This window comes from Centropristis striata, chromosome 19, assembly GCF_030273125.1.
Source record: "Centropristis striata isolate RG_2023a ecotype Rhode Island chromosome 19, C.striata_1.0, whole genome shotgun sequence".
In the NCBI taxonomy this organism is placed as follows: domain Eukaryota; kingdom Metazoa; phylum Chordata; class Actinopteri; order Perciformes; family Serranidae; genus Centropristis; species Centropristis striata.
This window is the reverse complement of record NC_081535.1, coordinates 31,209,222-31,232,072: the sequence shown is the minus strand read 5'-3', so window position 1 is coordinate 31,232,072 and position 22,851 is coordinate 31,209,222. Positions and strand designations below refer to the sequence as shown.

The window sequence follows — 22,851 nt, the reverse complement described above, 5'->3', positions numbered from 1 at the left end:
TCCTCTGCTGAAAAACTATTAAATAAACTATTATGCACAGCTGCCATAAAATAAACTATTGTGCTACAGGAATATTCATTTTAATAAACAGCTTAGGAGCAATGTTGTCTTTTTACGAATAAGGGCAAAAACTGGATGCAGACTGTAAAAAAAAAAAAAAGGGTTGTTGATTGACATGACCTTGAGACCCCAAAACAACTTCAGATATTAATGTATCAACCCGCAACACATTTTCCTCAAAGTGACATCTGAAAACATTTTATTCTGGCCAACCACAAGACAATGTAAAAAATATTTAATTTAGCTTTTTTATTTGTATAAAATGTACAATTTGCAAATCTTTAAACTAGAGAGGGTTTAACATTTTTATGATGATATAATGATATCAAAGAATTCGTTTTTTAAAAATAAATAATAATATCAGTGTAGTGTATCCGTATTTTTGCTTATTTGAATCTTTTAAAATCCTATTTTTTTATTTTATGTTGTGTCCCCTCTTCTGTCTGATGTTGAGAGAATTGATCGAACGTGGTCTGAAGTGAATTTAGGGCGTCCAACAAACATCCGCTCATTAATCGGAGAACAACCTCTTCATGAACCAGAGGTTTTTTTTAGTGTAGCATGAATTAAACTGATCATGCAGCAGTAAAAACAATATGAATTCAAAGACTGCATGGACCAAGTCTTCACTACATATTTAAGGATCCTTGATAAACAGTTAATATAACCTCCAGGTGACTCTCTGCTGATGTTCACACCTCGACCACACTGACAGCGTTTATCTGACAGGAACATCTCAGCGTGGCGTGATCATCATGGAAACCAAAGTTACACAGAAAAACAGTTCAGAAGTTCACTTCAGAGCACAGAGTGTGAAAATCACCTTTAAATGACAAGTTTAACAAGGACAGAGACGCAAATAATGGAAAATATAGGTAAAATCATACAAATGACTTATAATTCTTCAGGTCATTTTTTCTGTAACAGGCATCCAATGTATTTAACTTTAATAATTCATGTTTTGAATCTTTTTTTAATCTGCATTCATTTTGCTTTTTGTTCAATCTTGTATGCTTAATCTATTTTAATAAATTTATTTATCTTGTGTATCTTTGGTGCTACTCTGGCGTGTGCTTTGCTTTCAGTATTTCTGCTTGCAGCGTGTTGGGAGGGCATAAACACTCGAGCAAAACTTTTTTTTCTTTGTGTACCCCCAACCCCCGATGTGCAGGTGAGTTTGAGAAATTATAGCATGGTTCCCGCAAGACAGACGGTAAAATATGTGGGAATGTGGGAACAGACGGGTTTCGGAGCTCAAAAGATGAAAATATTGCGACCTCAAGTTTGAATAGTAGAACAAAAATATCTTCACACAGTAACAGCAGAGCATGTAGGAGGACGGACCGAAGGGACTTTTTTAATACGTTTGAACACCACATGTTTAATATATATGTGCAGGGGAGTTGAACAGTGTTCAATGTTGTGTCCCCTCTTCTGTCTGATGTTGAGAGAATCTATAGAACATGGTCTGAAGTGAATTTAGGGCGTCCAACAAACATCTGCTCATTAATCGGAGCACAACCTCCATGTAGAGTCCGACACAAGGGCTTGTTTTTATTCTCTTCATGAACCAGAGGGGTGTTTAAGTGTAGCATGAATTAAACTGATCATGCAGCTGTAAAAACAATATGAATTCAAAGACTGCATGGACCAAGTCCTCACTACATATTTAAGGACTTTTTATAATATTTTAAGATGGAACTTTACAGATGTTTTACACTCAGTGATTAAAAAAATAATCAACAGTTTGATAAATATATAACCTCCAGGTGACTCTCTGCTGATGTTCACACATTGACCACACTGACAGCGTTTATCTGACAGGAACATCTCAGCGTGGCTTGTTCATCAAGTTTCACAGGAAAACAGTTCAGAAGTTCACTTCAGAGCACAGAGTGTGAAAATCACCTTTAAAAAACAAGTTTAACAAGGACAGAGATTCAAAAATGATAGAAAATATCGTTAAAATCATACAAATGAGTTATAACCCTTCAGATTATTATTTCTGTAACATGCATCCAATGTATTTATTTTCAATAATTCACCTTTTGTATCTTTTTTTATCTGCATTTCTCTTGCTTTTGGTTCTATCTTGTATGTTTAATCTATTTTAATAAATGTATTTATCTAGTGTATCTTTGGTGCTACTCTGGCGTGTGCTTTGCCTTCAGTATTTCTGTTTGCAGCGTGTTGGGAGGGCGTACCCATTCATAGCAGGCCCATCGCTCATCCAACCAACTCCACACTTAACAAAGCTCTCCGCTCGATTCTTAGCCAAACACGCACCAAGTATTAAGTTACTGTGGTGAACGGCTCTTCAGATATTCTTAGGAGAATCATACGCACACAGGCAAACTGTCAGATACAGTTAGATAATGCTGCTACAGCGCCACCTTTTGGCCAAATGACACCAAATTTGTCGTGATCACTCAGACATCAAATCTCTACATGTCCACCAAATTTGGTTGCAGTAGCACAAAGAGTTCAGAAGATATGAAAAGTTTGGTAATAGCCCTGCCCACAGCATTTGACAGTTCTTTGGGGTTCGGCTAAAGCTAAACCCGACAGAGCCTCAAAAATCCAAAAAAGCAACTTTTTTCGACTTGGTCTAGTTATATTCCAACTGAAATTTTGTGATGACCACGGCAAACTTGTCGGAGCAGTGTAAAAACTGATTTGGACACAATTCAAAATGGCAGAACATTATTCTATATACAAAAGGGCTTTTCTTGATAGTTTCATCCACAGAATTAAGGATTCAGAATTTGTTTCAGATTTTAAGACCAAAATTTAATGGAAATGGAAAAGCATCTCAAATATTTACATTGAATCTTTAAATAAGAGAACAAACTGCTCAAACAGATATGACATTTATTTATTAGCCCCTCCCACAGCATTTGACCAAGCTTCAGCTATAGCAAAACTTTACATAGCCTCAGAAATCTGGCTTCCCATCTCATCCAAATTGCTCTCCCTTTGGTTCCCCAGCAATTCACCCACCAAGTAGATCAGATGAACGGTTCTCCTGATATGCCGAGGACATACTCACGCACAGAAATGTCTTGCTTTATAGTTCGATGAAAGGTCCTATACAAATAAGCTTATTATTATTAATATGTCTTTTCCCAGGAATGGATCGTCTCATGATCAGCCTGTTCTTACAGTGTGTGTCCAGGGTTAGAGCTCTTAAGTGCATTTTTTTAATTATTTTTTTTTAATAAAAGGCATTCTGTGCATTCATGCTGATATAAAAGTGAATTTGATGCCACATTTGACACAACAATCCAAAGCTGCGACTTCAGAAGTCCTGGTTTATCTGAAATACCAGCAGAAACATGTTGGAATACAGATGCATTTGATGCAGTTTACTCAGTGTTAGAGAACTTTCATGAACTGAGGAGCTGTGATTCCAACTCAACTGATAGAAATTACTTTGAAAACAGATCAATTCTACATTCAGGTAATGGTCCGACTGCACAAACACTGAGACTAGTTTTTGAGCCCATTTTATCTTTTAAAATCACACATCATCAAAATGTCAGAGGGCCATATTGGTTCAGACAACATGTCTCTACCAACCCACACAGCTGGAGGATGTGACATCATGTATAGTTAAGCCCCTCCCCTTCCTGTACGCGGATATACACTGAGGACAACGATCAGAGCAGAGAGACAAGAAGACAGACGATCAGAGCAGAGAGACAAGAAGACAGACGATCAGAGCAGAGAGACAAGAAGACAGGCGATCAGAGCAGAGAGACAGAAAGACAGACAATCAGAGCAGAGAGACGGTCCAGGTGGACATGGATCACCTGTTGGTGCTGTTGCTGTTGCTGTTGCTGTGGAGCTCAGGTAGGACTCTGCTTTAAAGATGACGTGTTATTATTTCAAAATGTCAGTTTCAATTAATTTGATTATAATTTCAATTAGCTTTTTTGAATGAATGTCAGGTAAACAATATTGAAAAAGCATCATCATTTCCCAGTTTGTGGTCAAAAATATTTGTATTGAATTGAACAAACTGCTCAAACACATCAAAGTCTGTTTTTTATTCTTCCTATTTAATTAATGTTACATCTGTTGGACCACACTGACATCTCCATCTGCCCTAAAACCACAGGCCTGTAATGTGTCAGCTTCTTATCAGATGATCACTTTCAAAGAAATGCAGTTCAGAGAAGTTCATTTCAGTCCAAAGAGTGTAAATATCCTCAATGGACCAATTTATCGAAGACAAACAGACAACAAATTATGGAAAATGTACTTTGTAAAATTGTTCACATTAAAGTTGTAATGCTTCAGATTTTCATCAAATGAAACCAAGTTGTTGACTCTATTATGAATCAATTTTAATTTCTGCAAGGGCTGAATGAGTGCAGCATGTGGTCAGTGTTACTGTTTGTAGATGAATCTGATTGGTATCAGCGTCATTGTTTTCTGTTTTAACCCTAACAGATCATCAGAGCAGTCACACTAAAAATAACTTGATGAATGTGTTGAACTTTACATCATTACTGAATGTATCAGCTCGGTAGTTTGCATGAGACAGTTGTCATTAATGCTCAGTATCGCAGTAAGCTGGATCAATATTTAAATATATCGCCTCTAATAGATTACTGTGTTGCAATGCGCCACACGATTAATGTATTTATTTTTTCAGTGTTTGCTCTTTTTTTTGCTGAGCACTGGGCGAAACTTTTCTGATGTCAGCTACTCACCGTCACTACTTTGAGAGACGATATAAATATTAAATATTTCAGAATTTCAGACAAAGCTTACCACATTTTTGAGAAAATATTCATATTATATAATATAATTTAAATTATGTTTCACTGATACAGAAATTCATAATACACACACACACACACACACACACACACACACACACACACGCTCTCTCTCACACACACACACACACACACACACACACACACACACACACACACACACACACACACACACACACACACACATACACACAGTTATAAACCTTTCCTTAAGCTTTGATAACAGAACTTGAATCTGTTGTTTCTTTGTATGTTTTGTTTCATTTGTTATAATTGTAACTATATTGCTATTTGAAGCATTTGAAAAGATCAAGCACATAAACATGATATAATCAATAATGTGTGATGAACTTGTGTCGGTGTACATCATGGGTTGAATTTGTTGGTGTCATTAGGACATAAATTATGAATCCCTGATATGTTTTAACCACAATGCAGTGAGAAAAAAAAATTCTGGGTCTAACAGCCTCACTTCCTGCCAATATGAGCCTACTGCTTATAGAGGGCGGACAATCTGATCATGCTGCTTTATACTGATGTTTATCTTCTGTTGGTCTCCTCAGGACTCCAGCCTGAAGGAAAACACAACTCAACAGGTAAACAAAAAAATCAGAAAGAAAGAAGCATTAAATTAAACAGGAATTGTATCTTCTTTATAGAATTCACTTATTTGTGAATGACCCTCTTGTTTCTGTTCAGAGTCTGATGTTGTCAGGTTGGTGGGAGGAGACAGTCACTGTTCAGGAACACTGGAGGTGAAACATCAGGGACAGTGGAGACCAGTGACTGATGAGGCCCCTAAATCTGCCTCGGTCGTGAGGAAAGCAGCAGCTGTCTGCACAGAGTTGAACTGTGGCTCTGCTGTTTCTGTAGCACAGAGAGAGGAGTCCTCATACAGATCTATGTGGAGGATCTTGCCTCACTGTGTTCAGTCTCCTCTGAGGGATTGTGTAGAATCATGGCTCTCATCCTCCTCCCTGGTTCTCACCTGCTCAGGTAAGGCCACCAGTGACACCATGACAGTATTGTACCCAGGTTGACTCACATGAAGTAGCTTGAATGGCAGCAGACATAACAACAGATAACAACTGTAAAATATGAAAAGAAACTGTATTCACTTGCTATTTTTTTCTGAAAGCACTGCAATGTAAATAACAAATTTGGTAGTCAGTGGACTGAGAGGTTAGGAATCTGGCTTGAAACCAGAGGATTGCAGGTTCCAATCCCAGGACTGACAGGCCAAGGACAGAAGTGTCCTTGAGCAAGGCACCTAACACAGAAATGTGCTGCCCACTGCTTCTAAGCATGCTGTGTTCACTGTTGTATAAAAAAGGATGGGTTATATGCAGTGTTTGAATTCCCCAGTTGTGGGACTAATTAGGGAATCTTAAATCTGTGTTGAAACTCTAAAGAGGAGAGCTGGTTATCTGTTAGCATTCGTGTGGCTACGGAGCTAACAGCTGATTTCATTGGGCACTGTGCAGCATTCTGGCGACCTCCTGGTTTGGTTCTGTCTTCAACATGACTTCACGTATCCAGTCATGTCTAGTGTTTTGTGATGATGAAGAGGCTCAGGATAGGATATCTTTGGAGGAGATTTAGTTTGATGCTTGTATGTGTTCTGTTGTTAATGATGAACTGATGTTAGAATTGTGTCTTTTATCTCTCTGTTTCTCATCTCTACAGACTCTGTCAGGCTGGTGAATGGGACCAGTCTGTGCTCAGGCAGACTGGAGGTGAACTCTGACCAGTCTAACCAGAGCTGGTCCTCAGTGTGTGAAGCTGACTTTGACCAGCAGGATGCAGATGTGGTCTGCAGGGAGCTTGGCTGTGGGGCTCCTTCAGTCCTCCAGGGGGCGCTCTATGGCGAAGTAGAGGCTCCAACGTGGACCAAAGAGTTCCAGTGTGAAGGACATGAGTCCGCTCTCCTGGACTGTAGAAGCTCAGGCTCAGATAGAAACACCTGCTCACCTGGCAGAGCTGTTGGACTCACCTGCTCAGGTAGAAGAGGAGCTGCAGCTTCCATTTGGTTCATTTCTGTTCTGATCAAACTCACTTTATTCTTTTACTGATGACTCTCTTGTTTCTGTTCAGATCCTGTCATGTTGGTGGGAGGAGACAGTCGCTGTGCAGGAACACTGAAGGTGAAACTGGGAGAGTGGAGACCAGTGGATGACTCTTCTTGGACCATGAAAGAAGCAGATGTTGTCTGCAGAAAGTTAAACTGTGGCTCTGCTGTTTCTGTAGCACAGAGAGAGGAGTCCTCATTCAGATCTGTGTGGAGGATCAGTTCTGACTGTGTTCAGTCTGGAACTGCTCTGAGGGAGTGTGTAACATCATCGTACTCTTCCTCCTTCCTGAATCTCACCTGCTCAGGTAAGGCCATCAGTGACACCATGACAGTAATGTACCCAGGTTGACTCACATGCAGCAGCTAGAATGGCAGCAGACTGTCTCCAGCAGTTCTGCTGCTGTACGAGTCTCCTGGACCGACCACCAACCAGCCTGAAAAAACTGTCAACTTGACTTATCACCAAAACGGCCATCAATGACATACTGGCCCCAACTGTAAGCAGCTCAGCTCAGCCAGTCAGGGGGTCGTCAGTATTTCCACATTAACGCGGGGTTCATCACCCTGGGCAAATCCTTAAAAAGAAGGAAGTCCAGCCCCATCACTGTTAGGTTTCAGGGATCATTTAAAAATAAATGTTTATCCTCAGTTACAGATCTACAGAATTTTTCAGTTTCTCTTTGTGGTGATCAAAGATTGTGGAGTAGCTGAGCAGAAGGAACAGAACAGAGAAATCTGCAGATGATGATGTTGTGTTGTTGTTTAAAATCACGTTGAAAGCATTTAAAAATGGATAACAACTGTAAAATCTGAAATGACACAGTAAAAATGCCCCATTTTTTCAGCTAATGCTTCATTGTAAATAACAAATCTGTGTTGAAGCTGTCAGGATGAGAGCTGGTTATCTGTTAGCTGTTAGCAGCTGTGTGGCTACAGAGCTAACAGCTGATTCCTTTGGGCACTGTGCGGCGTTCTGGCGATCTCCTGCTTTTGTTCTGTCTTCCACATGACTTCATGTATCCAGTCATGTCTAGTGTTGTGTGATGATGAAGAGGCTCATACCAAGATATCTTTTGAGGATATTTAGTTTGATGCTTTTATATGTTCTGTTGTTAATGATGAACTGATGTTGGAATTGTGTCTTTTATCTCCCTGTTTCTCTTCTCTCATCTCTCCAGACTCTGTCAGGCTGGTGAATGGGACCAGTATGTGCTCAGGCAGACTGGAGGTGAAGTCTGACCAGTATAACCAGAGCTGGTCCTCAGTGTGTGAAGCTGACTTTGACCAGCAGGATGCAGAGGTGGTCTGCAGGGAGCTTGGCTGTGGGGCTCTTTCAGTTCTCCAGGGGGCGCTCTATGGAGAGGTGGAGGCTCCAATGTGGACCAAAGAGTTCCAGTGTGGAGGAGATGAGTCTGCTCTCCTGCGCTGTAGAAGCTCAGGCTCAGATAGAAACACCTGCTCACCTGGCAGAGCTGTTGGACTCATCTGCTCAGGTAGAAGAGGAGCTGCAGCTTTGATCTGGTTCTTTTCTGTTCTGATGAAACTCACTTCATCCTTTTAGTGAATACTCTCTTGTTTCTGTTCAGATCCTGTCAGGTTGGTGGGAGGAGACAGTCACTGTGCAGGAACACTGGAGGTGAAACAGGGAGATTGGAGACCAGTGGCTGACAGTATTTATGGCTTTGGCATTGACTGGACCCTGAAGACAGCAGATGTTTTCTGCAGAAAGTTAGACTGTGGCTCTGCTGTTTCTATAGCACAGAGAAAGGAGTTCTCAAAGAGATCTGTCTGGAGGACCAGGTCTGACTGTATTCAGTCTGGATCTGCTCTGAGGGAGTGTGTAACATCATGGCACTCTTCCACCTTCCTTGATCTCACCTGTTCAGGTAAGGCCATCAGTAACACCATGACAGTAATGTACCCAGGTTGACTCACATGCAACAGCTAGAATGGCAGCAGATTGTCACCAGCAGTTCTGCTGCTGCAGGGGTCCCCTGGACCGACCACCAACCAGCCTGAAAGAACTCCTTCAGCTTGACAGCTTTCTTGGCCACTGGTTTCCACCAGCCGGTTCTTCACTTATCACCATAACAGCCATCAATGACCTACTGGCCCCAACTGTGAACAGCTCAGCTCAGCCAATCAGGGGCTTGTCACTATCTCCACACCCACGTGGTGTTCGTCACCCTGGGCAAATCCTTTAAAAGAGGATGTCCAGCCCCCATCACTGTTAGGTTTCAGGGATCATTTCAAAAGAAATGTTTATTCTCCATTACAGATTTTCTCAGAAAAATAAGCAAGAAGAAGAACTTTTCAGTTTCTCTGTGTGGAGATCAAAGATTGTGGAGTGCCTGAGCAGAAGGAACGGAACAGAGAAATCTGCAGATTATGATGTTGTGTTGTTGTTTGAAATCATGTAGAAAGCATTCAAAAATGTAAAACAACTGTAAAATCTGAAATGACAGGGTAAACATGCCCCATTTTTTTCTGATTATGCTTAAATGTGAGTAAGAAATCTGTGTTAAAACTGTTAGGATGAGAGCTGGTTATCTGTTATCTGTTAGCAGCCGTGTGACAACGAGCTAACAGCTGATTCCTTTAGGCACTGTGCGTCGTTCTGGCGACCTCCTGCTTTTTTTCTGTCTTCCACATAACTTCATGTATCCAGTCATGTCTAGTGTTGTGTGATGATGAAGGGGCTCAGACCAGGATATCTTTGGAGGCTATTTAGTTCTATGCTTTTATGTGTTCTGTTGTTAATGATGAACTGATGTTGGAATTGTGTCTTTTATCTCCCTGTTTCTCTTCTCTCATCTCTCCAGACTCTGTCAGGCTGGTGAATGGGACCAGTATGTGCTCAGGCAGACTGGAGGTGAAGTCTGACCAGTCTAACCAGAGCTGGTCCTCAGTGTGTGAAGCTGACTTTGACCAGCAGGATGCAGAGGTGGTCTGCAGGGAGCTTGGCTGTGGGGCTCCTTCAGTCCTCCAGGGGGCGCTCTATGGCGAAGTGAAGACTCCAATGTGGACCAAAAAGTTCCAGTGTGGAGGAGATGAGTCTGCTCTCCTGCACTGTAGAAGCTCAGGCTCAGATAGAAACACCTGCTCACCTGGCAGAGCTGTTGGACTCACCTGCTCAGGTAGAAGAGGAGCTGCAGCTTTTGTTTGGTTCATTTCTGTTCTGATGAAACTCGGGTTATTGTTTTCCTGATGACTCTCTTGTTTCTGTTCAGAGCCTGTTAGGTTGGTGGGAGGAGACAGTCACTGTGCAGGAACTCTGGAAGTGAAACAGGGAGATTGGAGACCAGTGGATAGCACTGACTGGTCCCTGAAGGAAGCAGAGATTGTCTGCAGACAGTTAGACTGTGGCTCTGCTGTTTCTGTAGTACAGATCAAGGAGTCCTCATACAGATCTGTCTGGTTGATCTGGTCTGACTGTGTTCAGTCTGGATCTGCTCTGAGTGACTGTGTAACATCATCACGCTCTTCCTCCTCCCTGAATCTCACCTGCTCAGGTAAGGCCATCAATGAGACCATGACAGTAATGTACACAAAACAAAATACAACACAAAAAGGACCAATGCAGCACAGAAAAAATTCTGATCCCTGATCCCAGCTAACTTGTGCTAACATTAACTTTAAGTCAGCTAACTTTACTTGGTCCATGAGGCACGCTGGTGCTGGTCTGCTGGCAGCACAACTTATTCAGCCCTGACTAACCCATCAACCAAGCTTACACCCTTAGAAACATATACTTCTTCATGTTTCCACTTTCATTTAGATTCAGCTTTCCTCTATTTGACCTCTTGCATAAACTTCTCTGCCTCTGTCCATCCCCAGAATGTTTTCCTCCACCCGTCCCACATAAAGACGTGTGTCGATGGATAGACTAGACAGTGCTTCACGTTCAGCTCGCAGACACATTTCCTCCCTGGATGAATTCCTTCCTTTTTTCCAAATTTTCCTTGACACATCCTGTTAGAGAAAGACAGCTTGCAGTTTTACCATTCAAGTCTGCGTTTCTCCTTAGCCACCTGAAGCACTTTATATCGGGCCGATGAGTGTAGAAAGCATAACATTATGGTCCTTGGAGGTTCATTTGGGCTTGGTATCGGCGTGAGTGACCGGTTGGCACATTCAATTTCAAATTCACTGCCCGTGAGCCTGAGTCCCTGAGACAAAATTTTACCAACATACTGAGCTCCTTTTCCTGCCTCCTTCTGCCTTCTTTCAGTTCTACCAGCCTGACATTATTCATTCGGCTTCAGCTCTCATGGTCCTTCACTCGTGTCCATAATATTTCCAGTCTTTTATCACATTTTAACATTCTTCCCTCCACCTGAGTGTAGGCGTCCTCCATGTCTGATATGCACTGTTCTGTCTCTTCCAGCCTCACTTGCATGTTTTCCACCATGTCTTTCACCTCCTTCATAGTTTCTTTAATTGCGACCACAACCACCACCACCACCTGCAGAGTAGCACTCATTCTTCGTATTTCTTCAAACATGATCATGTGGTCACTCCTGTCATCTGTCGTGGTATAACTTGGTAAAGGATTACTCTCTGTGTGCATCTTGATCGACATATTTCCTGGTAGCGTGCTGCTATTGCTATCACTAGCTAGCTTACTTCTTGTCAATGTGCCTTTGAAAAAGACTGCCTTGTTTTTACTGGACATATCGGCAAGAAGCTGCAAAAGGTAGATCTTTTAGTAACAATAAAGATTTGCTTCAGTGGAGGATGCTGAATATATGCACGAAAGCACAAAACATATTTCTAATTTTATGTCTTTAGTTGATGAGTTTCGGGAGCTCCTCTAGTATGCTGCAATCTTCCCTGGCGGTCCCACGTGACTCTCAAAAGAGTTCTCAGTTACAGATCTTCTCAGAGAAATAAGCAAGAATAAGAACTCCTCAGTTTCATGTTAACATCACTGTTAGGTTTCAGGGATCATTTAAAAATAAATGTTTATCCACAGTTACAGATCGACAGAACTTTTCAGTTTCTCTTTGTGGTGATCAAAGATTGTGGAGTACCTGAGCAGAAGGAACAGAACAGAGAAATCTGCAGATGATGATGTTGTGTTGTTGTTTATAATCATGTTTAAAGCATTTAAAAATGGAAAACAACTGTAAAATCTGAACACACACCAAAGACTCACCCTATTTTTTCCTGATAATGATAAAATATGAGCTTCAAATCTGTGTTGCAACTTTCAGGATGAGACATAGTTATCTGTTAGCTCTAAGCAGCCATGTCGGTACAGAGCTAACAGCTGACTCCTTTGGGCACTGCGCGGCGTTCTGGCAACCTCCTGGTTTTGTACTGTCTACCACATGACTTCATGTATCCAGTCATGTCTATTGTGTGATGATGAAGAGGCTCAGACCAGGATATCTTTGGAGGATATTTGTTTTATGCTTTTATGTGTTCTGTTGTTAATGATGAACTGATGTTTGAATTGTGTCTTTTATCTCCCTGTTTCTCTTCTCTCATCTCTCTAGACTCTGTCAGGCTGGTGAATGGGATCAGTCTGTGCTCAGGCAGACTGGAGGTGAAGTCTGACCAGTCTAACCAGAGCTGGTCCTCAGTGTGTGAAGCTGACTTTGACCAGCAGGATGCAGAGGTGGTCTGCAGTGAGCTTGGCTGTGGGGCTCCTTCAGTCCTCCAGGGGGCGCTCTATGGCGAAGTAGAGGCTCCAACGTGGACCAAAGAGTTCCAGTGTGAAGGACATGAGTCCGCTCTCCTGGACTGTAGAAGCTCAGGCTCAGATAGAAACACCTGCTCACCTGGCAGAGCTGTTGGACTCACCTGCTCAGGTAGAAGAGGAGCTGCAGCTTCCATTTGGTTAATTTCTGTTCTAATGAAACTCACTTCATTATTTTACTGGTGACTCTCTTGTTTCTGTTCAGAGCCTGTCAGGTTGGTGGGCAGAGACCGTCGCTGTGCAGGAACACTGGAGGTGAAACAGGGAGAGTGGAGACCAGTGCATGACTCTTCTTGGACCATGAAAGAAGCAGAGGTTTTCTGCAGAGCGTTGAACTGTGGCTCTGCTGTTTCGAAATCACAGAGAGAGGAGTCCTCATACAGATCGGTGTGGTTGACCAGGTCTGACTGTGTTCAATCTGGATCTGCTCTGAGGGAGTGTGTAACATTGTGGCGCTCTTCCATCTACCTGGAACTCACCTGCTCAGGTAAGGCCATCAGTGACACCATGACAGTAATGTACCCAGGTTGACTCACATGCAGCAGCTAGAATGGAAGCAGACTGTCTCCAGCAGTTCTGCTGCTGCAGGAGTCCCCTGGACCAACTACCAACCAGCTTGAAAAAACTCCTTCAGCTTGACAGCTTTCTTGGCCACTGGTTTCCACCAGCTGGTTCTTCACCTATCACCATTACAGCCACCAATGACCCACTGGCCCCAACTGTAACTAGCCCAGCTTACCCGGTCGGGGGCTCGTCAGTATCTCCACATTCACATGGTGTTCATCATCCTGGGCAACTCCTTAAAAGGAGGAAGTCCAGCCCCCATCACTGTTAGGTTTCTTATTTTCAAACAAGATTTTTATTCTCAGTTACAGATCTTTTCAGAAAAATGAGTAAGAATAAGAACTTCTCAGTTTCCATGTGAGGATTTAATGATTGGGGAATTCCTGAGCAGAAGGAACAAAACAGAGAAGTCTGCAGATGATGATGTTGTGTTGTTGTTTGAAATCTGGTTGAAAGGATTAAAAAATGGATAAGAACTGAAAATCTGAAAAGACACAGCAAACTCACACTATGTTTTCCTGATAATGTTTCATTGTAAATAACCATCTGTGTTGAAACTGTCAGGATGAGAGCTGGTTATCAGTTATCTGTTTGCAGCCGTGAGGCTACGGAGCTAATAATTGATTCCTCTGGGCACTGTGCGGCTTTCTGGCGACCTCCTGGTTTTGTTCTGTCTTCCGCATGACTTCATGTATCCAGTCATGTCTAGTGTTGTGTGATGATGAAGAGGCTCAGACCAGGATATCTTTGGAGGAGATTTAGTTTGACGCTTGTATGTGTTCTGTGGTAATGATGAACTGTTTGAATCACTGATTTATTGTTTCATTACATCTTTTATTCAGTGGCTGGTGCCTTTTGTCTCTCCCTTTCTCTTCTCTCATCTCTCTAGACTCTGTCAGGCTTGTGAATGGGATGAGTCTGTGTTCAGGCAGACTTGAGGTTAAGTCTGACCTGTCTAACCAGAGCTGGTCCTCGGTGTGTGAAGCTGCCTTTGACCAGCAGGATGCAGAGGTGGTCTGCAGGGAGCTTGGCTGTGGGGCTCCTTCGGTCCTCCAGGGGGTGCTCTATGGAGAAGTGGAGACTCCAGTGTGGACCAAAGAGTTCCAGTGTGGAGGAGATGAGTCTGCTCTCCTAGACTGTAGAAACTCAGGTTCATATAGAATCACCTGCTCGCCTGGCAGAGCTGTTGGACTCACCTGCTCAGGTAGAGTAGGAGCGGCAGCTTCCATTTGGTTCATTTCTGTTCCGATGAAACTCACTTTAATCTTTTACTGACGACTCTCTTGTTTCTGTACAGAGCATGATGATGTCAGGTTGCTGGGAGCATACAGTCGCTGTGCTGGAACACTGGAGGTGAAACAGGATGAGTGGAGACCAGTGAATGGCCCTGACTGGACCCTGAAGGAAGCAGATGTTGTCTGCAGAAAGTTAAACTGTGGCTCTGCTGTTTCTATAGCACAGAGAGAGGAGTCCTCATTCAGATCTGTGTGGAGGACCAAGTCTGACTGTGTTCAGTCTGGATCTGCTCTAAGCCAGTGTGTAACATCATCGCACTCTCCCATCTCCCTGAATCTCACCTGCTCAGGTAAGGCATCAGTGACACCATGATGGCCAACAATGACCTACTGGCACTAATTGTAAGTAGCTCAGCTCAGCCAGTCTGGGGCTCATCAGTATCTCCACACCCACGTGGTGTTCATCACCCTGGGCAACTCCTTAAAAGGAGAAAGTTCAGCCCTCATCACTGTTAGGTTTATCGGAACATTTCAAAAGGAATGTTTATTCCCAGATTTAGAACTTCTCCAGAACTTTTCAGTTTCTCTGACTGTAGATCAAAGATTGTGAAGTACCTGAGCAGAAGGAACAGAACAGAGAAATCTGTAGATGATGATGTTGTGTTTTATTTTATCATGCTGAGAGCATTCAAAAATAGATAACAACTGTTAAATCTGAAAAGACACAGTAAACATGTCCCATTTTTTCCTGATAATGCTGTTGTTACGTCCACCAGCTCTTAAAGGGGTAAAAGGAGGTAACATAAACCAGATGTAATGGATTTAACAGAGGTGTTTTTGATAAGAAATAAAATAGCAGTAAGATATATGAACAAACAAAGGACCCTTCAGGCTAAAGGTTTAACAAAATAAAATAACAACAAAAACCAGGGTCAGTTTAACTGTTACACAGAAACTCAAGAACAATCACAACTAATCACAGTATACACTACAACGAAGCTGAGCACAGACAAAGGCTTGGGCGACGGTTCACATCAGATCCAGCCGCCTTGACTAAAGCTCCAGCCAGCCTTTTGACAGTTGTGGAAGACTAATTGCAGAATCTGATTGGCTCCAGTTGTCGACGGAAGCTCCAATCATCCTTCACCAGCAGCCTGAGGGGAGGGAGCAAACACACACGCATCCGCACAGACACACGTACAACCACAAACTATATGGCTGGGGCCGTAACAGCTGTAATGTAAATAACAAATTTGTCTTGAAAACTGTCAGGGTGAGAGCTGGTTACCTGTTAGCTGTTAGCAGCCGTGTGGCTATGGAGCTAACAGCTGATTCCTTTGGGCACTGTGCGGCGTTCTGGCGACCTCGTGCTTTTGTTCTGTCTTCCACATGACTTCATGTATCCAGTCATGTCTAGTCTTGTGTGGTGATGATGAAGAGGCTCAGACCAGAATATGTTTGGAGGAGATTTAGTTTTAGGCTTTTTTGTGTTCTGTTGTTAACCCTATAAAGCCTGAACCATGAAATAATTGCCAGAAAATTCAATTTTTGTAAAAACTGAGTGCTTATTAACCTGCTGACGAATTTTAATAAATAAATAAATTGCATATATGAATTCTAATTTGTATCATATTTGATACATCAGGTCTTTTTGTGCATTTTGTTGCTCACAGTTTGTTTTTCTCGAACTAACAAAAACATATAAACCCTAACATTTTTTAACCTATTAAGACTTTGACTTTTCCTTTTTCCTCAACCATGCAAAATACATATTTTTTCCATATAACACAACATCATACATCTGCAGATATGAAGTTTTTTAATGCAGCAATGACTGATCCATTCGTGGAACCTGCATATCATTTTTGCTACATCTGGTATTTTTGTGCAATTTGTTGCTCAGTTTGTTTATCTTCAACACATGTATACATCAGGTTTTTGATGATGTAGAGGTCTCAAAAATAACTGTATCTAATATGATACACTTGGCTTTATAGGGTTAATGATGAACTCATATTGGAATTGTGTCTTTTATCTCTCTGTTTCTCTTCTCTCATCTCTCCAGACTCTGTCAGGCTGGTGAATGGGACCAGTCTGTGCTCAGGCAGACTGGAGGTGAAGTCCGACCAGTCTGACCAGAGCTGGTCCTCAGTGTGTGAAGCTGACTTTGACCAGCAGGATGCAGAGGTGGTCTGCAGGGAGCTTGGCTGTGGGGCTCCTTCAGTCCTCAAGGGGGCGCTCTATGGAGAAGTGGAAACTCCAATGTGGACCAAAGAGTTCCAGTGTGGAGGAGATGAGTCTGCTCTCCTGCGCTGTAGAAGCAAAGGCTCAGATAAAAACACCTGCTCACCTGGCAGGGCTGTTGGACTCACCTGCTCAGGTAGAAGAGGAGCTGCAGCTTTGATTTGGTTCATTTCTGTTCTGATCAAACTCACTTTATTCTTATACTAATGACTCTTGTTTCTGTTCAGAGCCTGATGGTATCAGGTTGGTAGGAGGAGACAGTCATTGTGCAGGAATACTGGAGCTGAAACATCAGGGACAGTGGAGACCAGTGAATGGCCATGCGTGGACCCTGAAGGCAGCATCAGTTGTCTGCAGAAAGTTGAATTGTGGCTCTGCTGTGTCTGTAGCAGAGACAGATGATATATCAGAGAGTTATGCATGGAAGATCAGTTTTGACTGTATTCAGTCTGGATCTGCTCTCAGGAAGTGTGTTACTTCATCATTGTTGACCAGCTTGCTGAATCTCACCTGCTCAGGTAAGGCCATCAGTTACACCATGACAATAATGTAGCCAGGTTGACTCACCTGCAGCAGCTAGAATGGCAGCAGACTGTCTCCTGCAGTTCTACTGCTGCAGGAGTCCCCTGGACCGACCACCAACCAGCCTGAAAAATCTCATTCAACTTGACAGCTTTCTTGGCCACTGGTTTCCACCAGCTGTTTCTTAACCTATCACCATAATAGCAATCAATAACCTACTGGCCCCAACTGTAAGGAGCTCAGCTAAGCAAGTTTGGGGCTCGTCAGCATCTCCACACCCGTGTGATGTTCATCACTCTGGGCAACTCCTTAAAAGGAAATGTCCAGACCCCATCACAGTTAGGTTTCAGGGATCATTTCAAAAGAAATGTTTTTCTCAGTTACAGATTTTCTCAGAAAAATAAACAAGAATAAAAACTTTTCAGTTTCTCTGTGTGGAGATCAAAGATTGTGAAGTACCTGAGCAGAAGGAACAGAACAGAGAAATCAGCAGATGATGATGTTGTGTTGTAGCATTCAAAAATAGATAACAACTGTAAAATCTGAACAGACACAGTAATCTTGACCCATCTTTTTCTGATAATGTTTCCATGTAAATAACAAATCTGTGTTAAAACTGTCAGGATGAGAGCTGGTTATCTGTTAGCTGTTAGCAGCCGTGTGGCTATGGAGCTAACAGCTGATTCCTCTGGGCACTGTGCGGCGTTCTGGTTACCTCCTGTTTTTGTTCTGTCTTCCACATAACTTCATGTATCCAGTCATGTCTATTGTGTGATGATGAAGAGGCTCAGACCAGGATATCTTTGGAGGATATTTGTTTTATGCTTTTATGTGTTCTGTTGTTAATGATGAACTGATGTTTGAATTGTGTCTTTTATCTCCCTGTTTCTCTTCTCTCATCTCTCCAGACTCTATCAGGCTGGTGAATGGGACCAGTCTGTGCTCAGGCAGACTGGAGGTGAAGTCTGACCAGTCTAACCAGAGCTGGTCCTCAGTGTGTGAAGCTGACTTTGACCAGCAGGATGCAGAGGTGGTCTGCAGGGAGCTTGGCTGTGGGGCTCCTTCAGTCCTCCAGGGGGCGCTTTATGGAGAAGTGGAAACTACAATGTGGACCAAAAAGTTCCAGTGTGGAGGAAATGAGTCTGCTCTCCTGGACTGTAGAAGCTCAGGCTCAGATAGAAACACCTGCTCACCTGGCAGAGCTGTTGGACTCATCTGCTCAGGTAGAAGAGGAGCTGCAGCTTTGATTTGGTTTATTTCTGTTCCGATTAAAACTCAATTTATTGTTTTACTGATAATTCTTTTGTTTCTGTTTAGAGCGTGATGATGTCAGGTTGGTGGAAGGAGATAGTCCTTGTGCAGGAACACTGGAGGTGAAACAGGGAGAGTGGAGATCAGTGACTGTCAGTGTTGGTGGCTATAGCCCTGCCTGGTCCCTGAAGGAAGCAAATGTTGTCTGCAGAAAGTTAGACTGTGGCTCTGCTGTTTCTGTAGTACTGAGAAAGGAGTCCTCAGAGAGGTCTGTGTGGGGGATCAGTCGTGACTGTGCTCAGTCTGGATCCACTCTAAGCGAGTGTGTAACATCACAGCTCTCTTCATTCTCCCTGGAACTCAACTGCTTAGGTAATGCCATCAGTGACATCATGACAGTAATGTATCCAGGTTGACTCACATGCAGCAGATAGAATGGAAGCAGACTGTCTCCAGCAATTCAGCTGCTGTACGAGTCCCCTGGACCGACCACCAACCAGCCTGAAAAAACTCTATGAGCTTGACAGCTTTCTACAAAACTGTTCAGTTTATCTGTGTGGAGATCAAAGATTATGGAGTAGCTGAGCATATGGAACAGAACAGGGAAATCTGCAGATGATGATGTTGTTTTGTTGTTTGAAACCACGTTGAAAGCATTCAAAACTGGATAGCATTTGTAAAACCTGAAAAGACACAGGATATGATATCTTTGGAGGAGATTTAGTTTGATGTTTTTGTGTTCTGTTGTTAATTATGAACTGATGTTGGAATTGTGTTTTTTTCTCCTTGTTTCTCTTCTCTCATCACTCCAGACTCTGTCAGGCTGGTGAATGGGACCAGGCCGTGTTCAGGCAGACTGGAGGTGAAGTCTGACCAGTCTAACCAGAGCTGGTCCTCAGTGTGTGAAGCTGACTTTGACCAGCAGGATGCAGAGGTGGTCTGCAGGGAGCTTGGCTGTGGGGCTCCTTCAGTCCTCCAGGGGGCGCTCTATGGAGAAGTGGAGGCTCCAATGTGGACAAAAGAGTTCCAGTGTGGAGGAAATGAGTCAGCTCTCCTGGATTGTAGAAGCTCAGGCTCAGAAAGAAACACCTGCTCACCTGGCAGAGCTGTTGGACTCACCTGCTCAGGTAGAAGAGGAGCTGCAGCTTTTGTTTGGTTCATTTCTGTTCCGATGAAACTCGTTTTATTGTTTTAGTGATGACTCTCTTTTTCTGTTCAGATCCTGTCAGGTTGGTGGGAGGAGATAGTCGCTGTGCAGGAACCCTAGAAATGAAACATCAGGGAGAGTGGAGACCAGTGGATTGGTTTTCCATGACCCTGAATGAAGCAGATGTTGTCTGTGGATTGTTGAACTGCGGCTCTGCTATTTCTTTAAAATTTAGAGAGGATATCTCAAACAGATCTGTGTGGGCTATGCTTCCTTTCTGTGCTCAGTCTTTTTCTGCTCTGAGGCAGTGTCTATCATCAGATTCCTCTCCCGACTCCAGGGTCCTCACTTGCTCAGGTAAGGCCATCACTGCCATCATTTATGACAATAATGTTTCCAGAGTGTTCCTCCTCTTTCATAGTGACAGTCAGCGGTTTCTTTGGACTGAGCAGTAGAGGACGATGACTTAAGTGAAGATAAGATGAATGGTTTCTGGAACTGTTAGACTGCTTATGTCCATCAGATGGGACACACCTTTCATTCTGTCTCAGTGGAGTTGAATCCCACTGCTTCTCTTAGTAAGACCTGCCCTGTTTAGCATTGAAACATTAGGATTAGCCAGGTGTCCATGCTCATATAAGGTACTGGAAACCTGATTTATTCAGGTCCTGTCCCCTGGCCAATAAGCTATCCTAACCCCTAACCACATGACGCAATGCTGAACCTCAACTGACTAATCAGGGTGGGTTTTACCAAGGTGAGCAGTGGGTTCATAGTCAGCTGACATATATGTTTGTCAGACCTGTGACATCACATCCTGTTTCGGTTAAAGCTATTGTTTTTTTCAAGCCAGTTTATCTAAATCCATGCCATATGACCAATGGCTAGACTGTGATCGACTTGTGCCTTTACTTAATGTTACTGGCTGCCAACTGGAAGTTAAGCCTTGAGTTCTCTTTGTACCTCAATGACTTCAGCTGATCAATGCTTATGTTAGATGAGTTAGATGAGAGCGGATATTTATTCTTGAGGTGCCAGCTCTGACTAGCTAGTCAAGCTAAAGGCTGGCTAGTTAGCAAGCTTCAGTGAAATGATACAACTAAAAACTTAATCCACACACTCATTTAACAGTGTGGCCTTTTACATCAGCCAATCATCTCTCTGTATTTACAGACCTTTTGCATCAGCCCAACATCTCTGCTTCCTCCTCCATGGACGAGGTTTCCGAGGCCCAGCAGCAGGAGGAGTTTCAGGTGTTCAAGGGCTCCAACTTCACCATCAGCTGCTCCATCCAGCCACAGTACCCAGGAGGCTCCTTCCAGCTCTCCTTCACCTCCTCCAACTCTGCAATCGACTACACCCAGCCAGCTGTCAATCACTCTGCCCACTTCCTGTTTCCTGCTGCAGCGCCCGCCCACCAAGGAAGCTACAGCTGTGTTTATCATGTCTACGTTTTTTCTCATAACTTCTCCTCTGAGAGCCGTCAGCTCACTGTCTCTGTCTCAGGTAAACTAAGTTTACAGGTTTGAAAAGATAATTCAAACTGCGTGATGTAATTTGTTCCAGAATGACTTCATCCACAGACTGCGAAATGACTCGTTTCACTATCAAAATTTTGATCCATTCAGTCCAGTAACATTTCGAAAGTCTAGAACTGTATGAAATCGTTTTTATTCACATTCAAGTTTGCGGAGTACTAAACTACTGGGCCTGCGGAGCAGCAGGCCCAGTAGATGCAGAAGATCAGCAAAAGATACAGGAATTTTTGTCACACCGGAGTCTTACCTTTTCTGTCATCATGCACCACTGAACAACTTTCATAGAGAAAAAGCAGAGCCTCTCAGGTGCAGACATTAAAATAAAGTAAATATGAAGTGTAATAACTTTAGGAGACAAGTCTCCATGATGAGGTTTGTGTTTAACTAGAGCTGTAAGACTCATTGAGTTGTGTGATGTGGTCACTGTCCAGGTGTTTCAGATCCAACACCACTTATCATCAGAGTGGTCGTCCTGCCGCTGACTTTCCTGTTGCTGAACGCTGCCCTTTACTTCTACCGTAAGGTACTGACTGTGTGTTGTTTCTTGATTAAACTGAAGAAAGGAGTGATGCAGGAAGCCATATCTGAGTGCTGTCATGTCTCTCCAGGCCACCAGGGGGCAGAAGCCGATCAGACGGGAGAACATGGAGATGGATTATTATAACCTGGGTGTTCCTGCTGCTGAGGGAGGGCTGGCCGAAGAGGAAGCAGCTCCGGGGGCAGAGGAGCACCCAAGAGACAACCTCCAGGCCAGTGCTGAGCACCTTCAAGGTGGCGACTCCAGGCAGCAAGAAGAGGTCAGACTGTATAGAAATCTATGAAAAAAAGGACCGACCTCTCACTTGACGTACCTTAGTTAACATTTTCCTCCTGAGTGTAAGTTCAAAGTGAAACAGATGATAAAGCAGGGTGTTTTAGGGCGGGGCTTACCCGTGATTGACAGGTCGTTACCATGTCAATGTCTGGACCCGGTGTTTTCATCTCAGAACTATGATCTCTTTCACAGTGTGAATTATAGTATTTGTAACATTTTGGTCGTCCTGTTCAGTGTTAAGGTACTAAAGACATTCTAAGAAGTCAGCTGTTTATTTTTGCACCTAGCTATACAAGCTAGGCAGCTAGTGCTAGCTGATTCCTTAGCAGATCCCCCCATTCTTTAAACATGGTCACTTCTGGCTCCAAAAAATGATGGAGACGTTTTTTGGGGGCAGATTACCAACTGCTGGAAGTAGTGTTGGCCTCGGTACATATCACTGGGATAATTTGAAATATTCTATCGTTGTTTTTCACATTGTTAATACATTTTATTAGCCAATAATATCTGAAGTTGTTCTACTGTTCTTTTTGATTGTTTTTAAGGGAGCTTCAAAGTCAAAATATCAATAAGTCATCTTTAACCTGCAATTATTGCTGACTTTTCATTTAAATGTCTCAAACACTGTTCTGTAAAATATCATGAGATTTGACATGATCATAGTCACAACAATCCATTGGAAATGTCTGACCTCTTAAGGTTCTTTAAAAAAATAATCTAATATGAAGAAATAATGAACAGATTATATTTTTTTTTTTCAAAAAGCTGAACAGTAAATTGTGAACAATTAACTTTTAAAGAAAAGGTTTTTTCGACAGGTCAAAGATGATTATTAGATGATATTTCAACTTTCAAACTCCCTTTTAAATATATATATATATTTTTATAACTATTCGTTTGCTTATTTTAAAGTA

The 22,851-nt window shown here is 42.7% G+C and overlaps 1 protein-coding gene across 1 annotated transcript; it reads left to right on the top strand.

Annotated features, from left to right (window-relative positions):
• Nucleotides 1-1,223: 1,223 nt before the first annotated feature.
• LOC131992201 (scavenger receptor cysteine-rich type 1 protein M130-like) lies at nucleotides 1,224-22,298 on the top strand. Its single transcript, XM_059357687.1, has 24 exons — nucleotides 1,224-1,231; nucleotides 3,845-3,912; nucleotides 5,411-5,443; nucleotides 5,547-5,649; nucleotides 6,253-6,269; nucleotides 6,534-6,848; nucleotides 6,942-7,223; nucleotides 8,097-8,411; nucleotides 8,505-8,804; nucleotides 9,741-10,055; nucleotides 10,149-10,430; nucleotides 12,420-12,734; nucleotides 12,828-13,109; nucleotides 14,076-14,390; nucleotides 14,484-14,771; nucleotides 16,487-16,801; nucleotides 16,893-17,183; nucleotides 18,096-18,410; nucleotides 18,505-18,810; nucleotides 19,251-19,565; nucleotides 19,658-19,942; nucleotides 20,759-21,091; nucleotides 21,564-21,646; nucleotides 21,732-22,298. The coding sequence occupies exons 1-24, from the start codon at nucleotides 1,224-1,226 to the stop codon at nucleotides 21,942-21,944; spliced, it is 5,694 nt and encodes a 1,897-aa protein (XP_059213670.1). The 3' UTR covers nucleotides 21,945-22,298.
• Nucleotides 22,299-22,851: the final 553 nt, after the last annotated feature.

Coding starts and splice junctions, on each gene's coding strand:
- LOC131992201 (XM_059357687.1), top strand. Junction 8,412..8,504: donor TGTTGGACTCATCTGCTCAG/GTAGAAGAGGAG, acceptor GTTTCTGTTCAG/ATCCTGTCAGGTTGGTGGGA. Junction 16,802..16,892: donor TGTTGGACTCACCTGCTCAG/GTAGAAGAGGAG, acceptor GTTTCTGTTCAG/AGCCTGATGGTATCAGGTTG.